This window comes from Poromitra crassiceps (assembly GCF_964638095.1).
Source record: "Poromitra crassiceps genome assembly, chromosome: 1".
Taxonomy (NCBI): domain Eukaryota; kingdom Metazoa; phylum Chordata; class Actinopteri; order Beryciformes; family Melamphaidae; genus Poromitra; species Poromitra crassiceps.
In genome coordinates this window covers 4,029,764-4,057,578 of record NC_139623.1, presented here as the reverse complement: position 1 = coordinate 4,057,578, position 27,815 = coordinate 4,029,764, and the positions used below count along the sequence as shown (strand labels likewise).

Genomic DNA, 27,815 nt, shown 5'->3' with positions numbered 1-27,815 from the left:
CCTCTTCATAAACCTTGCCACCACATTCTCTAGAGAGCCATCTCCTAATGTGCTTTACATCCATTACAGTTAGTTATGGAGCACCATTTTGAAATTGTGTTTGTGTTTTGAATATCCACATAAAGAAAACACAGCACTTTAATTTTGGTAGTCAGAAAAAATGGCACTTCTTGAGCCAGGTGTTTGGAATGTGAGATTTGTGTACTTTGCATCTGCAGATATCTATAAAGCAAGAAACATTTAAGACGGAGAATAGAGACCTAGACTACACCAAACCATAGGTGAAGGGTCTGGACCTGGCATGCTGGAAGCATCATTGTTGCCATGGCAACATAACACTTCAGATTCAGAGCAGTATCACTGCTTCTTAACGTGGAAAACAGTGCACTACAGAAGAATTGAGTTATGTGTACGGATGGGAGAGCTCCATTTCCTTATTCACTACATTAGTGAGTGTATGCCATTATCTCATGGACTGAAAAAGAACTGAAACATTAGAAGAGGCAAATGTATCTTGTTTATTGCAATTCAGTGACTACTGCAAAAAAATATATATAAATTTAGAAGATTAATACATTCAATTTATACCACAAAGGTTCACAGCCAGCCTTAGGCCCTAATTACAACATAGATCAACATCACATTCATGACTGGACACTTATCTACAGCTAAGACAAGGACACAAGGAGGGTGAAATAAACACATTATGACCAAAATGGCCCTCACAACACATCAAATGTGTTAAATCCATTTAAAAACAATAGTCAAACATGGTTCATAGGGGTTTACAGAAATGGAAGCACGGTTTGAGGAAATGACAAAGACAAAGTACGAGAGGACAGAAAACCGTTCTTAACTAAAGCAGAAATGTAACCTGGTCTTTTCATCCAAGCGGCAAGCGGTCGAGTCAGTCGGACTCGCACCGGCCGTAACATTCAGACTCTCCAGGTCACTCTGCCCCAGTTCAGCCACCCCGGTTAGAGACAAACCACAGACGACAGAAACTCAAGCACAGGCAGAGGGGTCATTCAGGCTGCACACGTGAGCGGCTTCAGGATCAATTTCAGCAAACGGTTCACACCGATGATGATGACTGCACAGACTCGGAGACGCAGTACAAACGCATGGCGACGGGGAAGACGGGGGCAACAGATTGTGTCGCTATCTACCAGCCAAAAGGGGAGTTGGGGGGGGGGGGGTTCTCTGGGTCTTTTTTTAGCATATATTAGAATGTTATCAGGGAGAGGTGAGTTTTGGGGTGGGGGAAAAACAAGATTCTCTCCTTTTCTTCCTCTTTTTGCCACTTTAGTCCCTTGTTCTTGAACATCTGCCCTTGTGCTGTTGGAAGGCGTTGTAGAGAAGGGACTTCAGCGTTTGGCTGGAGAAGCACTTCTGCTTCCCTGTGGGGGAGATGAGAAATGTCTGATCAATATATGGAAATGACATCACATCAGGTGACAGACAGACATTTTCAGGTGTTTGGCTCATTGGCCACTTTACCTAATATGTGACAAGAGGATTGGTAAAAAAAAATCTCTTTGTTTTTGAACTCATAGTTCTGTCTGGTGTGCATGCTAATGCTTTATCATACAGAATGTTCAGTAATCATAGGGTTATAGAGTATAAAGATAAATTAATCCAAAGTTGTATTGGGTTTTCTGTTTTTGGCCTGTAGATTCATAAGTTCTGAAAACAAAATCTCAATCTTCTTCATCAGTAGTGAAATCACTAGTTTCACTTATAGTCTTGCAGGAAGAGAGTCCATCACCTACAAGTACTGAACATATTGTATTCTAAAGTGTTGCATGAGCACTGGACAGAACTATCTACCAGAGACAGATGATTTTTGTGCCGATCCTCTCATCAGATATGGAGAGCTAAAGTGGAACATCACTTCCAACCAATGGGCCAAACTCCTAAAAACTTTGTCCTTTAACAAGCAGGTTAGTGCGCTTGTGGGCAACTTACAAGCCTGTAATTCATTGTCGATGCTGCACATCAGAGCCCCTGATTTTCCCAGCCGGTTTTGTGTCTTCTTAGCAATTTACTAGAAGCCTACATATAAGTTAGGCCATACATGGGCAACATACGGCCCGCGGGCGCCCCCTGTGTGGCCCGCGATGGAATTGAAAAAAAAAAAAAAAAAAATTTTTTTTTTTTTTTTTTTTTTACAATGCACCTGAACGCAACATGCAAGATACCCGCTGAATAAGTGTCCAAATGTTCATGTCATTCTGGACAATACTCTTCTGTTATAGCATTTCAGTCTGGAATATGGAATAGCCTATCTTTCAATAATATTTATGACTAAAAGGCTAAAAGTAATCTCATGTGTAAGAAATGTCTGTTCTACATTGAAGTAGAAATTGAAATAATTAACTTGTTGGTTTTGGATTTATTTAGCTTCAAGAGTGCATTTTTGTTCTTGTGTGACCCTCAACACAGGCTTTGAGAATCCCGGGCCACTTACTGATACTTATGCTTAAATTAACCAACTCATATTCTGGTTTATTTCAAGAAAAACATTTCGGCAAGTGGAAATTCTAATTTTCTGGTAACTTTAAAATCTAGCAGCCATATTCCCAGGTGGTGAAAAAAGTTAATTTCAAGCCCTGCAGGGAGAGCAGGTGGTGACATACAGTAGGAGTGAGTGAGAAAAGGATCAAATATTGGTGGTTAAGACTGCATCACAACTGTTAATTTAAAATGAGTTATTCCTCTAAACCTGGCTTCAAATGCCCCAAATTTTTCGCGCTGGCGCCGTTCAGCCCTCAGCAAAATCTGGTAGCGAGGAATTTTTTTTTGTGGCCCTTTCTATCATCAAAGTTGCCCATCCATGGGTTACGGCATGACAATATTTGTTCGGCCCCCGGCAACAATCTGTGTTTCTCATGTGGCCCCCCATGAAAAATAGTTGCCCACCCCTGAGTTAGGCCCTTTATTTGTCCTTGAAGTGCCAGCGAAGTAATACATGCAGGCCTGGCGTTAGGGGCGGGCCTGACCGGACCGGGCCCCCCCATTCAACAAACTGGCCCCCCCATTAAAAAAATAATTTTTTTTTTTTTTTTTTTTTTTTTTTTTTTGCTAAAAACGTTTTTCTGTTTTTCTGTTTTAAAGTTTAAAACGGAATCTGGCTATCATTAGGCATTGATTAACTGAATGCTATTGCTAACTGTTACTTTGAACATCCATTTGCAATGAATATTAACTATTGTAAATTTGTCACAATGAATGCAATTTGTGCACAATGTGTAAATACATTTAATATTAATTGTTTATGCCTAATTATTTGTAAAGTCACAACACATTAGAGATGTGTGTAGTTCTTCATAGATTTAGCCTCTTCATTTTGCTCTCAAATGCACCAGGTTGACGAATTTTACTTTAAGATGTACAAAATCTTCTTCCGGGGGAGAATCCCCCCGGACCCCCCTTGGGTAGCTTGGCCCCCCCAAGCTAGGGGCAGGCCCCCTCTGTAACTTGGGTCTGGAGCCGGGCCTGAATACATGTACAGCAACCAGGACTCATTCCCCCCCACAAACACAGCCAATTGTGTCTGTAGGAACGTCTGACCAAGCCGGAAGTACCGCTGCTGGGAATTGATCCCGGGTCTCCGCAGTAGGCGAGTACTTTTTACCTCATCAAGGACCCCTAAACGGACACAAATTAGACCACAGACCCCCATTTGATAAGACTTTGGCCCATCTGATACGGTTTTTGCTTTTAGATGTTTTATTACAGAAAGTGTATGAAACCCATGAGCAAAATAGCCATACATTCTGTCATTGTGTTACTATGAATGGGATTATAGTGAAAATAAATTATCCCCTTTTGCTGGGGACCCCCTGCAACCCCCTCAACGACCCCTGGGGGTCCCCGGGCCCCACTTTGAGAACCACTGCTCTACACTACCCAAACGTCCGCCAAAAGGCACATTTCAATTGGACAGGAGATTGGATTGCAGTTTATCCATAGACTGCAGGCAATATTGTGTCACAGGCCCTGTGAATGCGTTTTCATTGTGAATTGTGAATTCCTGTTTGGTTGTTTTGTCTCAAAGCTACAGATTAGATGACAAAGCTGTTTCCAAGAATAGATCGTGCTATTCCTTCATGCTCCCTCATTCAGATCAAAAAGTCGGATTTTGAAAAGCACAAAGATTATACAAATCTCTGTGAGGAATGAGTGGAAGAGAAGATCATCATATTGTGTGAAGCCATGACTGCGTCATATAGGAAGGCTGGGCAAAGAGCCTTTGTTCTATGCCATTCTTACAGCCAATTGAGATGAAATTCATTATCTGTCATAAAAGAACAAGTTTATTATGCATGGCATTGGCAACAGTTCTTAAATTTAAATTTGAAATGGAAGGCACAAAATGGATGGAACAAAGAGTGAAATACATTAAAAAAAAAGAAAAAACTTCACTGAGGCTCATTTGCATTCGTATCGTGATCCATGATTATGTGTGGAAGAATAGGAAGTGATGGGGTGATGGCTCTAACTCTACCATAATTGGCCGTATCAGAAAGATTTTAAAATAAGTGGCCCAGAAGTTTGTCATCTTTGTTTACTCTCTCGGGGCTTAGTGACAACAAGTCAGCCACTATAGCTGAAGATGCAGCCCTCAGCTATAGAGGCTGGTTAATTAAAACCTGACAGGAGAAACTGGCAGAGCATGACAGACACCACTCCTTTCTATGACGTATGAGAACAAATCAACAAACAAGAAGCTTCCCTGTAAATTGTAAAGTTGAATACTGGCACTGAGAGAGAGCAGCTTTCCACATTAATATGACAAACTGCTTGTGACAGAGAAAGGTGTGCAGCATGCTGAAGGAATATAGCTACAGCTGATACATATTTTTATTTTCTTATTTCTTATAATTTCTCTATGGTTTTATATATATATATATATATATATATATATATATATATATATACATATATCTCTCTGAAACAAGTGATAGCAGCAGTGCTGAGTTGAAGAGTTGGCTAACTGATGTCACAGTGCAGTCGTGACGGATTCAATGGCCTGAAACCTCCAGGGAGGCAGTCTGAATGTTTTAGCCCACCTGCTTTGCTTTGAGCCTTTTGAATCTGATGAATAACAAAAATGTTGACCAAAATATCGGATACACCCGTATACCGGTAATTCCAATGCCTCAGTCTCTCTTTCTCTCTCTATTACATACAGTGTACACATACACAAATAAGGCATGATGGGTTCAACAGCTGCCTGTATGCCCTAGGGCTGGGCGATAATTATTCAGTACCATCATTTTTATCGCAGTGATACTCAACCTGAGGCTCTAGCCACTGTCATTCATGCCACCTGCTGAATGGAGGCCATTCTGATCTAATACAGTATTTGTTTGTTAGGAATCCCAGGTCCACAGTGTCCTGTGATGTAGTGGTCAATAGAAAGGTCCGGGTAGACAGCATCCTGTGATGTAGTGCTAAATATAAAGGTGGATAAACTTGGTCGGTAATCATCATAACCTAAACAAACGCCACACACACTATTAACCAAAATTTATTTTAATTTCAGAAAAGCATTCATCTATGCGTTTGCTTTCGTATCAGACTCTATCCTCACATAACTTACAAAATTTTACTATGATGTGTACATGATAAAGATTTAGCTGGGGAAACGTTTGTGCAGATGAAAATATAGGTGAATTTAGTTTAGGTTAATTCGTGTTTAAGTTGGCATAAAATAAGCTGAATGCAGGATGCCCTCCCAGGATTTGAGGCAACCCATAGACCACAGAAGCGTGACATACATTTTCTGCCCAAATAAGAAATAAGGGATTGGTGTTCCATCACATTGTCAGACTAATGGGAAAATGAAGTGGGCTGTAAAATTGCCTCAAACTGTGTCGAAAGCAATGCAACACTTAAGATCTTTATTTAACATTATTTTATATGTTAAGGTGGGTTTGGGCCAGTTTGTAAGCCGCATTGACTGTCTGCATCCATTTATCTCCCCAACGGGTTGGCCAATTTATCTGAAACTGCACATGCCACATTGAGCATTGGCATAGGTAGGGACTGATGAAGCTGATTTTTTCATTTCCCCACAAATTTAAGCTGTTTATGAGCATTTTTGGCACGTCTGTGCGGAATTGTGGCGCGCATTAAAGGATGAAAGACAATGGATAAACAGGGAATACTATTCAGCCTGATTATTATTGTTCTGGATGTAACACTGCCGGTCATATTGAAGGTCCTCAGCTCTTGGGCAACAGTTGCTGTGGATGGCTGATTGCGTGGCTGTCTCAACAGAACTGGGTTATTTTCTGTGCTGTTTTTAACTGCAAGCTTATCATTTCCCCACTGATATTGTCTTTGATCATTTGATGTCAGCTCGCTAGCTAGTTAATCTCGTCAGCTACTGTAGCCTATTGCTTGCATTAGTAGCTGTGATGTTATTTATTTTATCGATTTATTAATTCAAATGATCCTGCTGGCTCTAGCTAAGTTTGTTCAGCTCTACTGTGCTGGCCATTGTTTCTTTTGACTATACTGTGTGTGTGTGTGTGTGTGTGTGTGTGTGTGTGTGTGTGTGTGTGTGTGTGTGTGTGTGTGTGTGTGTGTGTGTGTGTGTGTGTGTGTGTGTGTGTGTGTGTGTGTGCGTGCGTGCGTGCGTGCGTGCGTGCGTGCGTGTGCGTGTGTGTGTGTGCGTGTGCGTGTGCGCGTGCGTGTGCGTGTGTGCGTGCGTGCATGTGTATATATATCTGTCTTGAGAGATTCAACTAGGGCTGAAGACTTTATGCTTAGGATTTAGGCTGTCACAGTAACCTACATTTGGAAAGAATGTACGTAATCGGACTATTAATTCTAATTTATATTACAGTAACACTGAAGACACACATCAAATCCTGGACCTTCACGACAGCAAATTAACAAGAGATTGGTGATGTCACTGCAAAGCCTCTATAAGATAACGACCCCCACAGGGTTGTGCATTATGTGCAGCCAGCCCCACTATGCCCATCAAGCAATTACAGTAACCTTATGTTAGGCATTTGATGGATCTATATCAGAACTGGATCTACTACCTTCAGTGTTAATCTGCACTATTAATCCATAAAGCTTAGCATGAAATGTCATGTGATCAGTCTTCTATCTAGAAGCTTGTTATTATTCTGCTGCTGGTGTAATGGATTAGGCTGTCTTCTAAAGCATGGAGTGAGTTAACCTCAAGTATGCCCTGCTTCACATAGCACTTACTCTGCAATGTGATATCATCACTGTGGCAGGAGAACAGGAGCAAGAAGAGAGATTAGACAGATATTCCATTTTCTATTCAAATTGACTTTCAGACCAGAGGAAGGAGTGTAGATTATAGAGAGCAAGTGGAGAGGGAGGACTAGGAAATCAGTTTGTTTCTGAAGTTTTTACCATTTTGAAGATCTTGGTCAGGGTGCCTTTGCCGTCCCCTGCACTGGCCTTCTTGGCTTTAGCGGACTTCTGGTCGCCCTGGCAGAGAGGGAGAAGAGGACCAGGTCAGTGTATAAAAGATGTTTGGAACAGGATTAAGAGGTTGGCTTTTCCACAGAGAGGGTCAGCTTCATTTTCAATTCAGTGGGAGATGAGGAGCGAAGCGAGTGTGGAATAAAATGATATAAAACAAGACCCCCCCCACCCCCACCGACAGAGTGTGCTTGGCACTTTATGGATCAAATCTGCTCTCTGCAAATCAAAAAATGGGGGGGAAATCCATCTCATACATCATAACAGGACTTCTTCAATGGCTCTAATTTCATTTTATATTTTTCATACAATTATAGGGTATCTCAGTTGGGCCTCCATCTACTTCCAAGTATTTTTATGGAAATTATATTGGAGAAACTGAATGAAAATGGCACATTTTGATAACACATTTTCAATTTTGCCAAAAAGTTTTTATGCTCCCTGGACAATGTTGATAAATAGTGATTTTGTTGAAATGGATGAAAAGTAGCTTTGGATTTCGGAATTGTTGACTGTAAAATATCTGTTCACCACGATCTATCCATGTTATTTCTAACATGTATGAGTCTCTATCATGGCTATATGGCTATTAGCTACATTTATTTGTTTCCATTTTCAGACTGCCACTAAAGAACAATAACTTGTCCATTACTAACTGAAATACTCTTGAATGACTGTATTAGTCGGGTTCTTTGTGTCATTTCGTTCAGTTTTTGGGGGATTATGAAAACTATATATTTTTGAAATCCTTACAGCATAACAAGTCAGGGAATATATGATTCCATTTTCTCAGATGTCAGTATGGTGGCCATCTTTTTTTTTTTTTAGATGGCGACCTTTAAACACTAGTTTATCAATATCTTGCCTCCTAGATAACCTAGAATCAAGATTCCAGTGGCCAAACCTACATTTTTAGGTGCAAGGAATCCAATGGTGCTGATTACAGATGGTCAATGACACATACTGTACGGGTGACTATATCTTTCATTTTTAAAGCATAGCTGAATTTATATTGCGGCCATCAACCATATTGATGGGACTATTCTACCAGCTCTGACTGGGAGATCCCAAGACGTTCCCAGGCCAGTGTGGAGATGTAATGACTCCACCTGATCCTCGGTCTGCCCGATGGCCTCCTCCCAGCTGGATGTGCCTCGCAAACCTCCATGGGGAGGTGACCAGGAGGCATCCTTACTAGATGCCCAAACCACCTCAACTGGCTCCTTTCTATGTGACGAGCAGCAGCTCTACTCTGAGTCCGGGCTTCTCATCTTGTCCCTAAGCCAAGGGAGATGCCAGCCACCCTCCAGTGTTGGAGGTTACAGACCGATCAGGGCCGCGTCATCTGAAAAAGCAGTGATCCTCCCCACCACGGCCATGCCTTGAAATCCCGTCCATGAATATCACAAACAGGATAGGTGACAAAGAGCAGCCTTGGTGTAGGCCAACCCCCACTGGAAACAAGTCCGACTTACTACTGAGAAGAACCCAGACACAGCTCTCGCTTTGGGCATAGAGAGATTGGATGGCCCTATTTCGTTTCTTCAACCAGCCAATTCGCATTTACTTTTCTTGCGACACTTCAAAAGATTTCTTAAAATTGAACAGTTCGATGGAAACGGCTTATGTCGCTGTGGGCCTCCATCCCCCATGACGAGGTGATAAAAAAAGAGACGTGTGTGAGAATGAATTTCTTGAATTGGAGAAGGTGAATGTTATTCATGATCCATTCCCTTAGAAGAGGACTCAGGAAAGATATTGTCCAAGGAGAGACATGTGAGCCATTTTCTCTTTTACCCCCAACCGCCCACACACCCTTCTGCTGCTTCGTGACTCCCAACACACAACAGCATGCAGTGCACACACACACAAGGGCAACATTTTCATTTTCACCATTCTTTCCACTGCAGAAATCGTGGACGTGGGCCGACATGATTGTTTTTTAGAGGCTGTAGCTCATTTTTAAACCTAGCCCAGCAAGCAAAATTACGTCATGATAACGTTGTGATGACGTCTTTCAGTGACGTCCAGGACGTGGCCAAATCACATGCTAGTTTAGGGATGATTTAGACGTACGCGGGAACGTCAAGCTGACGTCGGAATATGACCATTACCATGAATGGGCATGTTCACTTATTCTGCTATGTACACAGTGTATATTCAGCAGCTTTATACATAAAGCTATAATTATGTCCAGATTAACAATTTATAGTACATCTTCAAAAAATATAACACTGCCGTGAGTGGGATTTGAACTGGGGATCTACAACTTACCGGCCGGCTATTCTACCACTAGCTATCTGTTCACTGAAACATTCCGCTGTACGTTGGAGTAATATAGCCTACCGTTTCAAAACATGGAACCCTTGTTCTTTTTATACCGGTATCCATGGAGTCGGGACAGTTTTAATAAAAACGAAAGCTAATTTAATTCAAACCTTAACACGTTGAGTGCCAAGGACGAGATATCTCGGCTTACATAATCCAACCGTTGAGTGCCAAGGACGAGATATCTCGGCTTACATAAACATTTTTTTTTTTGACGGTGGGACATCGATCAACCCCTTTTACGTCTCCTACACCAGAATTGGAGGTATTGAATGTGTATAATCTATTTTACCGACCCACTGAGTGTCGACATGTCTCTCCACAGTAGAAAGAGGCGACCCAAAACTGGACGGAAAAGCGCGACGAAGCCGTTCTCATACTGTAAAATTGATGGCGAAAACGCTTTCACTTTTGCGCTGATGCACAGCGGTGGCAACGGTGGGGGGTTGCAAGAATAGATTGGATGCACACTTTGAAACACGCAGCATAAATATGACCAGAATCGCATCAAAGCTCTCAACCAAAACTCCATGAAACGAGCGAGTCCACCCAGACTTCCTCAAACAGCGGCCGCTCAAACAGGCAGCAGCCAGGCAGCAGCAACTTCGTTGTGACACGCCCGCTGGAGAGCCAGGGAGGCAGGAGGAGAACACACACGGAGGGAGGAGTTGGAAGCAGAGGGGGGTTTCCTGCTGTTATGGAGGAAATTACTGTTCAAAACTATTGTTTAGATGTCTGACTCTTACTGATGCCAAAAATGAATGGTTAAAGTGACTGTTCTATCGAATTTCACAAAAAGCCGTTTATCTCTGAATAATTTTTCTGACGCTGAAACCATGCTGTATTCAACTGCTAATGCTTACATAACTACTAACTCTACAAACTAACTCTTTTAGACAGAGAAAGCACACATTCTATTAGTTCTTTTTAGATGATTGGTGTTCACGAAGTCTTAACAGAAAAGAATCCTCGGCTCTTGTAAAATGAGCCAGAATCCTCAAAAAAAAAACTGGCAGAACCTACCTACAGCATTGAAAAAAGGGCTGGCAGTCAATGTGTTAATCTGGAGGGAATTCCCTCAAAATGTACAAGTGTCACCACCAGCCTATAACGTTTGTTTACCCAGTGCTTCTGCACACACAGGCTATACGAGACACGAATATAGCCTATAGGATTATGGCAGAAACTTGTTTTTTATTTAAAACGTTGGCGTCAAGTCTTTGTGGATCGAACATCACAGTGTAACCGTCTACAATCTGTGTAAGCACTGCAGAACCCCGAAACACATTAACGCCGCCCAATGCTACAGCATGCAACTTCCAACTCAAATGTATAGTTTACGCCTCGCAGTGTATTTTCTCTCTTTCAAAACAATCTGGCAACAAGATATGCAAGTGAGACAATTGCAGGATTCCCCCGCAATTCATCTCCTCGTAGTCCCACCTCCACGAATAAACAGTTAATCAGCGCAGATTGTCCAGTGTCCACATGCAAGTGCTGATCACTCGGATTTTGGATAGATAAATAGCCCAGGCTGAGAAATACGTGATTGATTGCAACCATTTAGTTATCCTCATGGATATTTCAGTGGTAAGTGAAATTAGTTGGATAGTGATACAGTGATAATCTGGGCCAGATCTGGTCCGTCCGTGCTTGCTGGGAGAGTTAAGCGAATAGTATCATATGAAACCAGAAGACCTAAGAGGCATCCATTGGTACCAACCAGGTCATGCTAGCTTGTCGGCAAGGGGGCTAAATAATGCTCCAAATGTTGGCGAGGGAAATGCGGGCATGGCCAATTTCAAAGGGGGCCCTTGACCTCTCACCTCAAGATATCTGAATAGGAATGGGTTCTATGAGTACCCATGAGCCTCCTCTTTATAGACAGTCCCACTTTATGCTGGTAAACAGTCTTGGAATTGCATAAATTGGGTCTGACTGTAAAGCTGAGACTCTTGTGAATTCAAGGAGTCCAATTGTATTCATGTGTGATGATGATGTTAGTCATAATAGCCATTTAATTGTAGTGAGACCATTTTTTGAAATTTGACCTCACTAAAATCCCTTGTAAACGGAGACCAGCTGCTCTTTCCCCCCGAGAAGAGCCTGGTGACGCGAGGTTAGTCCTTGAATGACACCTGCCCTTTTCTCTGATTGGGCGACGATTTAGAAGCTCCACCTGAGCAATGAACAAGCAGGTATATTGACAATAAGGGGGTTTCTGAGCAATTTACAGAACAGAATTGCTCACCAATTTCAGAGAAATACAATTCTTTGATACCAAATCACAGCATGAATTCTTCTATGGTTTCCCTCAAGGTCTTGGTGTCTTAATGTATTTTGGAGGGTTTTTCCCCCAATTCCCGAATGGTCAAAAGGGATTAAGTCCGCTTGCAACTTGTTTTTTCCCGGGATGGGGGGAAGGGGGGGGGGGGGGGGGTATACAGGTCGGGGTTATTGTGTGTCCCCCCACTTCTCAAACCAAAGTTACACCCTTGCACACGCACACACACACAATGAGAAGACCCTAATTTACATGTTGGTAGTGGTGCCAAGATGGAGCTGCAGGCAATACGGTAGAAGGTGATAATGAAGAATGCACTTCAGGGTATTGGCTTCTGCCAGTGATATTTATGAAATAAAATTAAGAACAAAATGGCAACGGTGTGATCAGAATATTGAATAAGTGCACAGGCTATGGATAACTCAAGCTGCAAAGCTACAAAATGGAAATGTGATATTTGAAGATGGGCTGAAAGTGAATAGAAATGACGGCGTTATCATTGATGTCTGCGTGGATTACAAAGCCTAAAGTGCTGGATGGAGCCTTAAATGGAATGGGATCGCAGGTGAGGTATTCATCCCAAGGCACAGGCGTCATGCTCTAGAGCTGTTTGAGGGGGCGCTGCTGGCCTCTTTTCATTTCCCTCTCAGGTGAAGCTTTGAGCTAATTGGACTTGCCCCCTCAGTGTCACTGGGCATGGCACCTCTGTGTTTTTGCGGTTTTCGAACCACCTACCAGGCCCATCTTGGCTGCTAGTCCTCGCCACTGGACATGCAAAGAGACAAGAGACAAGGAGAGGGGGTAAAAGGGCAGGGGGGCGCGGGGCAGATAGAAATGTAGGTCTTACTCAGAGCAAAGGCAGCATGGAAAAGGAGAGGAGGCAGGTGGGCGGGTCCGTCCGGGGGCAAGAGTCACGGGGGGTAGGAAGAGGGGTGAATGGGGGCAAAGAAGAGCGAAGGCAGGCGATCACATCGGAAAGAGCACAAGTTGAGTGACATTCAGCACAATATAACAAAGCCCAGACATGCAGTATGAGACACGGAACAAGAGCAAAACATCTCTTTTGATCCTGTAGGATTCAACTCTGCTTTCAGGAAGGCTTCTATTGGAATGCCGATGTAAGGGGCTGATATTGAACTTCTATTAAAAATCATATATCAGCCAGTCAGTGTCATCCACTTCTGATGGATCTGAGTTTGAATGATTACATCTTTTTTTTTTTTTTTATATATATATCAAATTGATCAATACTGCACTGGTTGTCTATGGGGAGCCCTGCATGTTACTACTATCCTGAGAGTTTGAGTATCAGCAGTATAATACTGTATATCCTTATCGCAATTCAAATTCAAAGAGTGCTGAAAACTGCGATTCATAGGGGCTGGATAGCAGGCTGGGTGGGTCTAAATGGGTCTGACAGGAATATAATTCTGGGAGAAACAAGGGATAGCCTACTTGGCATTTCTTGGCATGAAAATATTCAAATTTAAAGATTCTCACTATTTAGAAAAGAAGAATTTGTCTTGGCATCAGCTTTCAAAAACCCTTGTTGTCAAACCTTTATTTTATTTATTTATTTTTAACTGGACTAAAAGCTGCAAGATAAAATGGACTCACCCTAGACTTGGGAGGGGCAGGAGACACCTGAGAGGGAGTTAATGACAGAAGGTAAGAGACGTTTGACAGCATTAGTGATGGAGCAGCTGAAGAGACGTGGCAGCACAGCAGAGAGGCATGGAGGGCACATTGTAGAAGAAAGGACCACAGAGGCAACACTGGAAACTCGAGCCGTGTTCAGAATGGTTCACTCATTCACTCACCCACTATTCCCCATGCAGTGTTTATCACAGTGAACTATTATGGGGAACGATCGAGCGTCTTTCGGACACTACTTCACTCTTCTTCTCCTTTGTTAAACATGACCGCATTGCATTGTGGTACATCGGAGAAAGGGTACTTCACTGTTCACTAGAAATTGCAGTGCATTATGTGTATTTTATAGTGGACTATATAGTGAATGAAATTAACAGTTGAGAATTCGGACACTAGTAAAAAATGGCGAACACACTATATAGTCCACTACTTCTGTAATAGGGACCAGTTTCGAACAATGCTGCTGTGTTTAGGTAGGCTAGTGCAAGTGCTGTAAAAAAATCAGGTTTGTTATTATGACCACTGTCATTAATACTCACGAGCGTCCGGAAGAAATGAACCACTGCGTTCTCTGCTCCACGCTTACGAGGGGACGCTGCAGAAGCTTTCTGAGGAGCTGGAGAAAGAGCACCTCGGAAAGACCCCTGCAAGGAGAGAAGAGGACAGGATTGGAGAGGAGAGGACAGGAGTGGAGAGGAGAGGAGAGGACAGGAGTGGAGAGGAGAGGAGAGGACAGGAGTGGAGAGGACAGGAGTGGAGAGGAGAGGAGAGGACAGGAGTGGAGAGGAGAGGAGTGGAGAGGAGAGGAGAGGAGAGGACAGGAGTGGAGAGGAGAGGAGAGGACAGGAGTCGAGAGGACAGGATTGGAGAGGAGAGGAGAGGACAGGAGAGGAAAGGAGAGGAGAGGACAGGAGTGGAGAGGACAGGATTGGAGAGGAGAGGATATGAGTGGAGAGGAGAGGATGGGAAAGGAAGGGGTGAGAGGAAAGGAACACAGCATTATGTTAATAGATGCTGCTTAGGCTATTTATGCACAGTGAAGGGGGACGCCCACCCTAAAAAGTAATTTAGTCTCATTCGGTCTTAAAATCTTACATTCCTTAAAGTGAGTGAAAAATTCTGACAATTTTCCAATGCAGTTTTGCATATTTTCACTCCAGTAACGTCAACTACCAACTTGACACTTGATATTTGTATCTCTCCACAGTGATACTGTGACACTGAATGGCTGTGAAAGGAATAGACCAAATCACCGTGACGTCACCATGTAAACAAATTTACTTCCGGGTACCACTTGGGGAAGGCGGCAGGTTTAAATGTGCGTGTTGTCAAATAAATGCTGTCAAACCCTCTCGTTGTTTTCGGCCGACTACTTTCAATTTAAATGGTTAAACGGTTGGTAAACATGCTTGTCCGACGTATCTAGCCTTTCTTCTGTGTTTGTTTTATGTAGTGTTAGCTAGCTAATAACGTGTGTTTGTCTGTCAAACTCGCTGTTTTTTTACGTTACAGACAGAGTAACCTCGCGTCACCAGGCTCTTCTCGGCGAGAAAGAGCCTGGTACAGACAGAGCTACTGACGCCACGTCAATTTAATTTAGCTTCAAGTCTCTAGTCTGGTCCAACAGGTAAATTAGCTAGTCTGGTCTCCACTAACGTTAGTGAAAGTGTTGTTATGAATGATATTAAACAACAACACAACACGGACGAACCATTTTTGTCTTCTTTGTCTGTTTTTGTCTTCAACACGTCAGTTTGTGCCGTCCACCGCCATTATAATGTGTGGACCTCAGGGGTACCCGGAAGTAAATGTAAACATCCCGCTGATTTGGTCTATAGCCTACGGCAAAAGACTGTCATTGGTCAACTTACCTATTAAGAACAAAGACACCAAAACCATCCATAATCCATAATAACGTGTCCCTGGCACATTGTTGGCTACAGTGCTCCATGCTAACACTTACACATACACTACCAGTAGCCTAATGTCATGTTGAGTGACTTAGGCACCATGCTAACAATTTCGCATACTCTATGTTGAGTAAAGAGTAGTAGGCGCCATGCTTAGGCTTAGCATACTCTATGTTGAGTAGTAAGCTCCATGCTAAGTTTGCTAACACTTTAGCATACTCTATGTTGAGTAGTAAGCTCCATGCTAACACTTTAGCATACTCTGTTATATGTTGAGTAGTAACAAAGATGATGGGATTCAAGCAAGACGGCCCAACTTCAACTCACTTCCTGTCATTTTGTCACATGCGATTGCCCATGGTTTTCCTCGGACACGCCCACTTAGGAGACTTTCAGCAGGTCTGAGTCAATGGTTGACCACGCCCATTTAAGAGACTTGCTGCTACCATTTGTTAGAATTGGCGGAGCCTGCGGTGAGTCGGTGACCCATCTATAGTAATATAATATCTATGGTATTAAGTAAGCTCCATGCTAACAATTTAGCGTTCTTGAGTGAAGAGTGATAGTAGGCGCCATGCTTAGCATACTCTATGTTGAGTAGTAAGCTCCATACTAACATTTTAGCACTTGTTTTGCACTACTACACGGTAAGAAGCAGATATTTCTGTTGCTCAGCAGCTCTTGATTTTTTCGTTTTGAGTTGAGAAGCTGGGAAAGTTGGGAAACGTGCTGCTGCTGAAAAGTTTCCTCTCTCTAGTAAATGGCCAATTTATTCCCACTCACCCCACCATAATCAGCCAGCCGTTTAACAGCAGCCTCACATCATACACAACACGTACCTCCATAACCTTTCTCCAAAACTTGTATAAAAAAACCTTTGGCTGTGAGTCATTAAAACCCTAAAAAAAAAATACAATGGCAGAAATGAACTATTAAAGTTCAGCAAAGCTCAACATCTCCCCTGACTTTTAGCCCTGAACAACACTCTGCTCAAAGCTGTCTAATAAAACACCAAAAAGTGACGTCCTCTATCAAGCCGTGCCGCCAGCGCAGGGATGAGAAAGGTCACAAGTCAAATTGAACATAATTTTTGCCATCTAACTCCAGCAAAAATATAAAGTAGTCTTTCTGTGTGTGTGTGTGTGTGTGTGTGTGTGTGTGTGTGTGTGTGTGTGTGTGTGTGTGTGTGTGTGTGTGTGTGTGTGCGCGCGCGCGTGCGTGCACAACCTGCAGTCCATGGGAGAATTTTTTTTCCCACCCCGTCAGTAAGTGTGGTCTTTCAGCTCACATATCCAGCCCTTTTGTGTGACCCCATGGATGTAACAGGGAAGTGGAGGTGGGTGGTGCTGATTCAGCTTTCATGATGTCACATCAAACAACTTGAATGTAACCAACAGGAAGGGGGACTTCTCATCCACCATCCACATGTGTGTAATCCACGTGCACAGAGTGCTGGATTACACGTCGTCACCCTCGCTGTCTCTTTATGGCTTTCATGAAAATGGAACGACGGACAGTTAGGTCAGCTCAGAGAGGAAGACACCTGCTACCATAAAATAAAGGGGGGGGGGGGGTGTACATAGAGCACAAGCCATCCAAATGGATACCTAGATGGACAATGGTAGTTTAGGATTCACGAAAGAAAAGGACAAATATGCAGTGAATTCACAGCAGTATGAGTGATTTTAACCAAAGTGAAGCACAAATATGTGTTGTTATGTCTGCTTGTCTTTTCCAGCTGTGTGGCTGCTGCTTCATTAGTGAATCACACCGCCTATGATGTCCTCTTGTACTGACACAAAGCTATGTGAGTGTCTGCATTTATTTGTGTGTGTGTGTGTGTGTGTGTGTGTGTGTGTGTGTGTGTGTGTGTGTGTGTGTGTGTGTGTGTGTTTCTGCATGCCCATGTCTGCTGGATGCAGCTGGAATTGAAAGCAGAAATGAAAGGGAGACGAAGAAAGGAGGGCCGGCCGGCCGGCGTGGTGTCTCTGTGTTGGAGGAAGCAGACAAGCTGGAAGAGGAAGTAGAAGCTAAGAGTCTGTAATACTGTTCTGCTGGTCCGCTGTCAAGTCCAGCCCGTTTCTGCTTTGATGTGAAGTTGCTCCAGTCCTCTCCATCTCTTCGCTTGTTTTCTTCTCTCTCAGTTTTGCCACTGGCTGTGGAAGTCCTTGAACATCTTGCAAGCAAGCAAGTTCTCAATGTTTCCATGAGCTATGTGTGCATCCAAATGTCAAGCGGATTTGACACAGTCCTTTGAAATGTCACAAACAATAACATGCCAACAGCTGGGTCGAAGCAAACAAAATGTTTTTTCTGGACATCAGAAAGAGAAACATCCATAAGAAAGAGAAACATCCATAACAAAAATGGGGAGAGTCTATCAATTGATTAGTATTGGACAAGTTGTTATTGTTCTGTAGTATCAGCATATTCGCCACATTTCACTTTTATATCTAGAGACGAAAACAAAGAAAGACACTATAGTTACAAATAGGAGAAACAATATACAAAAAATGTGATTCAAAAAAACAAATGGAAATATTTCACTCTATCTGGGGACGAAAACAAACAATAAAGTTACAAGTAGAAACAATATACAAAAAAATATATATATTTTTTTTAAAGGGCAAGTAGAAACACAAATTAGAATGAGCCCGAACCAAGTGAATCTCTACTCACAACTCTGTTGCTCTTTGAAATGAGATGCCAAGACTTTTCTCCCCACCCAGTCTAAATGAATGGATTCACGCTCATCCGTGTCTAACAAGACTAACGATAAGCTGCTAGTGGTCCAATCTGAATAATTATAACAAGAAACAAAGGGGAGCCTGGTAACCAGCCCCAATGGAGTGCTGACCACTGCCATTCATACTGTATGAGGCTGAAACAAGGGAGGATCTTCTAGTCATTTCAGAAAATGAGAAAGCCACTTCTCAACTGCCTCGTGCCTGAAGCTCATCAGGCCAACCCTACCGCATTACTCATTCAAATGAGTCCCCGCCGCTAATTATCGGATAAACTCTTTATGAAGGAAAACATTTTCCCCTTGAGGCAAAAATAACTGCTCTTTTGGTGATATTGAGGATTGTGTTCTCATCATTTGAATTGTAGCCGTACGGAGGCCTTGTTGTTATCACAAGACAGCAAGTGAAATGTGCTGGCTTTTACACTCTCACTTCAATGGTGTCCTTTCCTTTGCGGGCAGAAGAGAGAGAGGCAGCGGTCACTGATTCTCATGGCTCTGTTGGAAGACATTTGAGATGCACATGTCGTATGAGTGGCGAGAATAATGGGGGGGAAGTGAGATTTGGATTCAGGACATAGATCCAGGAAACATGTATTATGCACTGTAGCTTCTCCAGTGGTGCTGGTTAGATCCTCGTCTCTTCTCAGAGGTCACAGCCTGGCCAGAAACCCATGAATAAATGAACACATGATTAAAACTGAGTAGAGAGAAGAGATTGAGTGTGGTAGAGTACAGATGTTAAAGGGAAGACTCTTTCACCTCTCACTCCCCCCCCCCCCCCCCTCTCTCTCTCTGTTAAACCAGTCAATTGCACAAGAGCTTTCCCTGAGCATGTAGACATTTATTTGTGGTATTCAAGCAAATTTGCATATTTTGTTTGTGCCAGATGTGGAACAGGCCATGCCGGTGCCTCAAGAAGTATGTTAGTAATTGTAGGAAGGAACTATGGCTTATCAAAAGTAGGAAGATCAACCTTTTAGTAATTAGCAGAATTATTTTATTCGCCAAGGTATGTTTTCACGTACTAATTGTCTTGGTGTGATTGGTGCTCATGTGACATTGATAAGAAGAAATTGATAAGAAGAAATATACGAGATAACACAATATGATATATAAAGAATCTAAAAAGATGATGAAAGTAATGGTTTTTATTCTACTATGATCTGTAGATTTGTAACAAAATCTCAATCTTCATAATGAGTGAAGTCAAATAAACAAAACATGTCACTCTGTGCATTATTTTTGCAGAATTTTAGGTCTATTTGACCAATCACATCAATTTAAACTTGAGTAATTGATATTGACTAACCACTCAGCCTTAGAGCTGCTACAAGTTTTCATTTTCTCACTAATCACCTACTACTTTAGCCTGATAGACTGAATTGTCACTTCATTACCCTCAATTTCCATCGTCAATCATTGCTTCACTCTAACCATAGCCTGATATCAGACTCAATTGCCAACTCGTTAGACTCATTACCAACTTCGGTGGAGTGGGCGGATTTGAAGGTCTGGCTCCAGGCAACTGCTACTTACATCTAACATATTGATAAAGTGTATGGCATGTAACATATTGATACTGTATGCTAAAGTGTATAGCATGCAACATGGTTCACCAATTACCTGTCTGGGAGAAAACAGGCTGTTATTGTCGACAACTTCAGATCCAATTTTGCAGCTATCAACAGGGGCGTTCCCCAGGGATCGATCTCCGGCCCAATCCTATTTACTCTGTATATAAATAACATCTCCTTACCCTTCGAGCACAGTAACGTCCATTATTATGCAGATGATACCATCTTGTACTGCTTCGGGACCACCCCTGCTCAGGCCGCTGCTAGATTGCAGACTACATTTGATGTATTTCAAAGGTCTCTGTTTGAACTCAAATTAGTTCTAAATTCAAAAAAAACTAAGTGGATGCTGTTCACTAAATCCCCTGTCGTCGAAGACAGTTTTGGCATTCACTCGCTTCAGGGTGAACAAATACAGTATGTTGATTCCTATAAATACTTGGGCATTTGGCTGGACACTAAACTCTCTTTCCATGTACATATTGATAATCTGACAAAAAAGCTACGGAGAAAAATTGGTTTTCTGTATAGGAATAAGTCCTGTTTTTCGTGTCATACGAGAAAATCACTTGTTCACTCATTAATAATGTCTGTTTTTGATTATGGAGATGTACTGTACATGCATGCCTCATCCACCACCTTGAAGCCGTTAGATGCAGTGTATCACAGCGCCCTGCGCTTTATAACAGGTGATGGCTTCTGTACACACCACTGTATACTGTATGAAAAAGTGGGCTGGCCCTCCCTGTCGGCTCGAAGAGAGCAACATTGCCTTTTATTTATTTACAAAGCACTAATTGGAAAGCTTCCCCTTTATCTGTCTTCACTCCTTACTCAGAACAGCACAAGTCATCATACCCGCTCACAGTCTCATATCAGACTACTCATTCCACGTGCGAGGACTGAACTCGGAAAGACGGCTTTTTCTTTCTTTGCCCCTAACAAATGGAACAGTCTCCAGGATATTTTGAAACTGGAACTCTTCATCCCCCTAGAGTCCTTCAAAGCGCACATCGAGAGTACCAAGCGCGAGGAGTGCGCATGTTTTATTTAATGTACTTAAGTACAGTACAGTATTTAATCTTGTCTTGTCTGTCTGCAATTTTGTTTTCCTGTATGTGTATTGTTGTACCAGGGCGCCCTTGTAAATGAGAGCCCGCTCTCAAGAGCCCTCCCTGTATAAATAAAGGTAAAATAAAAAAAAAATAAAAAAAAATGGTATGATACTGTATGCTAGCATATAGCATGCACACCGGACAGAGCTAGCTACCAGAAACACAGAGATGGTTTTGGTGGCAATCGTCTCATCACATTTTGGGCAAGGTAGGTGACCAATGGGCCAAACTCCCAAAAGTTAGAATAGTCCCTTAACTGTTGTACTGAATCATGTGTTGAGACTTTTTGCTGACTGGTGACCTTGATTTTGAGTGATCTAGTAACCTGCACCACAGAGGGGGAAGAAAGCCCAAGTCTTTGGAGTTGTTTGCCAAAGAAACAATGTTTGGGGTTACTGAGCAGAGCCAACATATACATGAACAGAACATGGGCTGTGGTGAGCAGAGGCCGTGCCGGGCTGATCGATCCAGCTGACAACAACAGTGTCTCACAGCGGACAAGCCAAATATGCAGTGGCAGCTTGCTGCTCACCTCACAAGGCATTTGGTGGCCTGGAATTCAACCACAGAGGCACGCACTAGGTTGGGACTTGTTTACAACAGAATGATATTAATGTGTATACACGTGTACTCGTTAAGAGATGGACATCACTTTTATGATGGCATCAACACAGCTTTAGCAAAACCAGGGGATACATTTATTTATTATTATTAACTTAACTTAACTCATCTAATTAGTTCAACTCTGCCAGCCTGTCTCTCCTCATCTGAGGCTGATTACCCTGCCTCCATTTGGCTTTTAGAAACCAAACTTGTTCAGGCAGCCAAAACCTAGTATTGCTTTTACCAGATTGACGAATAAACAAATCAATGCTCGTTCTGTCGTCAAATTCACTCCCGACACGATGCTAGAACTGATAAACATCCAAAACAAAAACTGTTTGTGATAACTGCTGTTAGTGAATGCCACTGTGCAGGGCCTCAAACAGAAATAAATGCATGAGAGATATTTGCACACTTCCTTTCTACATACACAGAGTGGACAGTGCACAGTTCTTTAATTTGGGACTGATTGATAGGCTAAGGTACAGTCAATTACGCAGTACCGACCGCTCGCGACTCATGTTTAAACTGAATCAGAATTGCCTACACCTACAGTAGCCTACATAGTAGTCGGAGTGCATCTGAACTCCCGCAGTCTTTGTATATAAATAAATAAAGCATGGGTTTATAAAGCAATACATAATTCAAACATAAATGATAAAGCAATATTTTCATATGCTCAGGCTGTCTGGAAAGGATGCATAACACAGTTTCTCATCATAAATATTAAATGGAAATGAGGCTGAACCAACTGAATCTGGAAGCAGAACTCTTTTGCATTTTGTTGGGAGTAATAACCCACATTAAGCAAATGCTCTCCATTGATTTTAGTCCTTTAGACACCGAATGCTTCAAATGAGGTGATACCAAGACTTGTCTCCAGGCTTCACATTTAAAGAAACAAGCAAGTTAGCAAGTGAACAAGAAACAAGCAAGTAAGCAAGTGAACAAGCTTTGAATAGCAATCCACTAAAAAACGATTTATAATTTAAAACCTTCCCTCTGTAGACATATATATTATATAATATTTTTTATCTACTCACTATTTTCATGTTATGCTTACAAATGAGTCAAGCACATTATGCAGTAGCTACTTTATGCTGTGTGAGTTGAGATAAACAGTAGCTACACTTTCTATTGGACCTTCTGTAATAACTCCTTCCTTTTTCCATTGTCACAGAAACTGTAAAATTCCATAAAGCATGAAGTTAAGCCAGGCTTATTTCAGTAAGTTAGGCTTATTTTCAAGACATTTAGTTCCACAAAGGTATAAGCCCAAGCTTAGTAACAATAGAAACGGATCCTTCCAGACCTGCTGGTCCTGGGCAGGATAGTTTCAGGCTTAGCATGAACATATCAAGTGAACATATGTGTATGTAATTTATGAACAGAGTCCAATCTAAAATAAAAGTTACAATTGTTTTGTTCATCTTTAACAATTTGGGGTTAGGCTACAGTAAAATGTATTGCATTGCATTTTATAGGCCTATGTGATTTTTTTTTAGATTGGATCACATGATATCAAAAGTGCCTCTTTAAGGATGATTTGAGCACGTCTGCTGACAGGTCTGTTTAAGGATGATTTGAGCACGTCTGCTGACAGGTCTGTTTAAGGATGATTTGAGCACGTCTGCTGCATTAGACAGGGCACCTGCATTAGACAGGGCACCTGCATTAGACAGGGCACCTGCATTAGACAGGGCACCTGCATTAGACAGGGCACCTGCATTAGACAGGGCACCTGCATTAGACAGGGCACCTGCATTAGACAGGGCACCTGCATTAGACAGGGCACCTGCATTAGACAGGGCACCATGAGGGAAACAGGACTGGATTTTCACGTGGGTATCCAGAGTGACTCTGATGCAGAATCTGTGCACACCGCTGATCTACAATATCCTACTAAACTCTCTCGTTGGCTTTGTGATGATTGTTTTGCCTTTTTCCCGCAATAATATTATAATTAATTACACAACTTAATTAATATGTGCTGCTCTGCTGTATGGTATTGGTCGTGTTGTTTGACCCACTTGGACGTAAACTAAGAAGCATCAATTACAATACCACTTGGGGAAAGCAGGACATTAGTAGTATATATACAGTATATAGACATAAATCAGAGGGATTGGGCAGAGCGGTTAAAATTACTCATCATACTTACAACAGAAAGATAGAGAGACACCAAACTAAACATGGATTAAACAGAGAGCGCGGAGGGTGTTGTTAAAGAGTTTTAATCAAGCAATAATCCAAAAAGATCAGGTTAGGAACAGGTCACCACCGGTCACAACAGGTCACAGGAAATACAAACGTTACAAGCATTGATTGGACATTTGAAAGTGTTACAAAACAGGGATCAGCATTGATCCACTCCTGGTTGAAACAGACATGCTGTACACACTGTCCCACTGGGTCAAAGACATGTGAACCTGAGGTGAGGAGGAGCTGCCCCCCTCCATCCAAGACACTGGGGTAGACTACACTATCATACGACTTTTGGTTGTGAACACGAGCTCTTCAGCTAAAGCCTGCCTCATCTCTCCTGCATTCTATGGCTAATTCTCTCCGCCATTCAACAAATTACTATGCACATTAAGGCCAACGATATTCATTTTTCATTATGGGTTTCAATCCCTGCTTGAATAGCTAACACCGACGCAACCTTGGTTATCCCTCCAATTTGCACATCATGATCCATGTAATCTGAAATGATCAAGAAACCTGTTAGTATTCACATGCAGTTGTTTCATGTCCTGAGGCTCCACCGTTTAATTATGTGGTTTTTGGTGCCATTTCACAACTGGTGGAATAGATCTGAAATATATTAACAGCTGTTCAAGGCCCAGACTACGGACTGGACTGAAAAAACTCAATAAATAACTCCAATGAATGAATGAATGTGGAAGGTAAGCTATGCTAAGGGATCCGGGGGTTTGTGAATGGCTTCAAGCCGGCCAAACATTAAAGTTCAGCATTAACATGCATATTCAAGGACCGATAAAATATTTTTTGACACTGTCTCCACAGTTCACACAATCCCCTATAATACTGTGGTCTATCTTTATCATTAAAAAAACAAATATGCATGAGGAATGTCTGAGGAAAATCTGTGTATACAGACAGGCTGGGTTGATCAGAAGTTAAGTTAGAAAATATCTGTCTTCATGTTCAATTCTTTCTGGCGAAAATTTGTTCACAGCAGAAAGTGATAACAGATTATTTTCTGATCGAGGCAACAGAGGTGTGGCAAACCTGTCTGTAATGTACTTGAGATAACACCCATCTTTGAAGGCAAACCCTTGGTGAAAACATATAAATACATTTTGTACAACATTAACTTTTTCTTTTACAAACAAGTAATCAATATAGAAAGCAATGCACAATTTTCTGGCGTAAAGAATGAGAAAATCAAAGACATATTGCAGCAAATTGGTAACTAGCCTAATCAATAGCTTCACAACTTGTTTAATAATTCGACATTTTCCCTGAACATTTTAAGAGAGAGAGAAAAAATCCACAAAAGCAAAATAATATCCGATCAGTAGGACAGAGGCTAAAGAAAAGATTCATGGCACATATAAAATATTTGTTATCCTGCATCGAACACCTCTTTGTGGTTGACATACTGTAAGTAAGGCTTGGGAAAATGCATATTTCTATACTGCTAAGTGACCGCTTTGCAATTACTCGCCAAAAGAGTCAGTCCAGCAGCGCTGACTAGCTCTGCAGATGTCTAACAGCTTAGAACAAAGCTTAGAATGGAAGAGAACATTGTCACTATATAGTTCACTGTGTACCAAACCTTTCCTATAAAACCAATCGATAATGTTTCTCTGTGCTTTTGAACTGTTACATGAACAGACATGATTCATGATGAAACACCTCCTGCTGTTCCTGACAGCACTGAGAGGCCTTGGGATGTAGCATTAGCACGCAGCAGTAGTGCTGTCATGATAACCCAAATTTCAATACTACTTCGATACTGTTGTGAAAGATTGAATTCAATATCCAATTTAATAAACGCTCAACACTTTCACCGAGTGTGTTCTGCAAACTGAAACTTGGCCTCCAGAGGGCGGTAAGATGCGCACTGGAATAGTTAAAGGAAGGAGGAGGATTGGGAAACAGTCTGGCTCTTGAAATTCAGCAGTCGAACATGGTAACAATATCAAACAGTCCACCGCATCTTGAATTGGATCCCATTCCATCTAAACTGGTTGACAAACTGGTGCCAAGAGCCAAATATGGACCAATTTCCCTTAAGAGCCGACAAGGAACAACATCAAAACTGCTGTGCAAAAGCTACACAGCCCAATCCAGCCGGCTCGATCCATGCGGTCAACACACTGCTTGATGTTCTTGCCATGGTATCATAGTAGTATTGAATTTTTAAGACATTAAAGTTAGTATTGGTCAAAATTGTGGTCTTGTGACAACACTACACTGCTGAGAAAGACACAGACACGCAGGCTCAAATGCCACATTGTCTCTTTTCTGCAAGAGTAACTTGTTCTCGTACTCTACAGGATGTTTTATTTCATCCCCAAACAGGGTCTGATAATATGTTCCTACTCTAAAATATATAATTATATGATAATATAAACGTATATGATATATATATATATATATATATATATATATATATATATATATATATATATATATATATATATATATATATATATATATATATATATATATATATAATAAAGTGATCGTAAGTCTTTGGAAGTGACTTCACAGAGTGCTGCACTGTGTACATGCCTTCTCGTTGACACATCACAGTTGTTAAGAAAGTTATTAAAGAAATGACTCCTGACGCTCCACAGAGAAGCCGTCCTCCATGAGCTGTAACTCTCTACAATGTACCCAATAGCTGTAGAAGGTCCAAAATAATGTCCCAATATACCAAACAGTGTGGGCATAAGTGTCCCCATCCCAATCTCCCAGATTACACTCTTGGGAAGTACCTGGAACAAAGCTGTCCTTGACTGCGGTTTGACAAAAACACGAGGAGCAACCAGCATTAGGGGATGAACAAGAGAACTCCACCATTCACTTCTGCCATGATTACTACACCATGTACAACATATATCATATATACGTGTATATATATATTTATCATATTTAACTCAACAGAATACTGTTTCTGATGTCAGTACCAGTCAAATAGACAAAAACAAAAGAAAAATATATATTTCTTTATCTTTTGATGACTCAAAGTCACAGCTTCTGTAATACAGAAAACAGAAGCCACACCCAAAGCCATTATCCAGTGTCAATACATAACCTATAATGCCAATTTTAACATGAAGAAGCACATCTTAGGACAATGTCAAACTTTGGTACATCCCTAAGAACAACAGTACAACCCAACACAAATAATATATGAGAAATATGTTGCAACAAATTCCTAAAACGTCCCATAAAGAATCATAAGTAAAAAGTCGTTATGAGTATGGAAAATCAGAATAAACTGTGATACAATCCTCCCTCCTTCCTCACCTTGCTCTTCCTCTTCTTGTCGCCTCCAAAGAATGTTCCAATCTGATCCAGGAGGCTGGGGTTCTTCTTCCTCCGGCCCAGTCCAGAGCTGCTTGCTGATGCCATGCTAGTAGTTTGCGTTGGGCAGTATTTGTTGTATTGGCAGGGATCTTATCGCTCTCTCTTGAACGAGAGACCAAAGGATGGAGGGTAAAAAGAGAAAAGAGAGGAACGGGGGAGAACAAAAAAAAAGCTAGGCTACTCTAGGTCCTGTTCGGGACTCTCCGACCCGCACTCTGAAGCCGCTCCGCTGTGCTCCTGGATGGTCTGCAGCTCGTCCGATTCGGAGGGTCGCTCTTTGAAGGTGTTGTCCTCTCGTCCCGGGGCATCTCGGGAGAAGAGGCGGACCAGGTGGGGGCGTGGCACAGCCGCGTCAGGGTCAGCTGTGCTGGCGAGGGGCCAGGGCTGGTGGGGGCCCTCAGCGCCTGTGGAGTCAGTCACCGCCGGCATCTCCGAGACGCAGCCATTGTTCTGGTTCACATCTGCCTCACCCAGGCCTGCGCAGAAACAACAAGGGTCATCTATGGGCTTGGGCCTGCATGGCACAGCACAAAGGGCTCTTTTGACAAGACCCTGCCC

At 42.1% G+C, this 27,815-nt stretch overlaps 2 protein-coding genes across 2 annotated transcripts in view; both read right to left on the bottom strand.

Moving 5' to 3' along the window:
• Positions 1 to 498: 498 nt before the first annotated feature.
• On the bottom strand, positions 499 to 27,431 carry LOC310783998 (myelin basic protein-like). Its single transcript, XM_083644944.1, has 4 exons — positions 27,198 to 27,431; positions 14,284 to 14,388; positions 7,408 to 7,485; positions 499 to 1,400 (listed from the first exon to the last, which is right to left on the bottom strand). Exons 1-4 carry the CDS (start codon positions 27,300 to 27,302, stop codon positions 1,368 to 1,370), a joined length of 321 nt encoding a protein of 106 aa, XP_083501070.1. The 5' UTR covers positions 27,303 to 27,431; the 3' UTR covers positions 499 to 1,367.
• LOC310783989 (myelin basic protein-like) overlaps positions 27,305 to 27,815 on the bottom strand; it is a 99,989-nt gene continuing 99,478 nt past the window's right edge. Inside the window, exon 4 of the mRNA XM_083644935.1 lies at positions 27,305 to 27,733. Coding sequence (XP_083501061.1) covers positions 27,435 to 27,733 — 299 coding nt within the window. The 3' untranslated portion in view covers positions 27,305 to 27,434. The remainder of the gene's footprint in view (positions 27,734 to 27,815) is intronic.

Bases quoted from the DNA above. Each gene is read 5' to 3' on its own strand.
- LOC310783998 (XM_083644944.1), bottom strand. From the start codon at position 27,302: ATGGCATCAGCAAGCAGCTCTGGACTGGGCCGGAGGAAGAAGAACCCC. The intron at 14,389-27,197 runs GTGAGGAAGGAG...CTCTCCTTGCAG, and splicing joins ACAAGAAGAGGAAGAGCAAG to GGGTCTTTCCGAGGTGCTCT. The intron at 1,401-7,407 runs GTAAAAACTTCA...TCTCCCCCACAG, and splicing joins TGACCAAGATCTTCAAAATG to GGAAGCAGAAGTGCTTCTCC.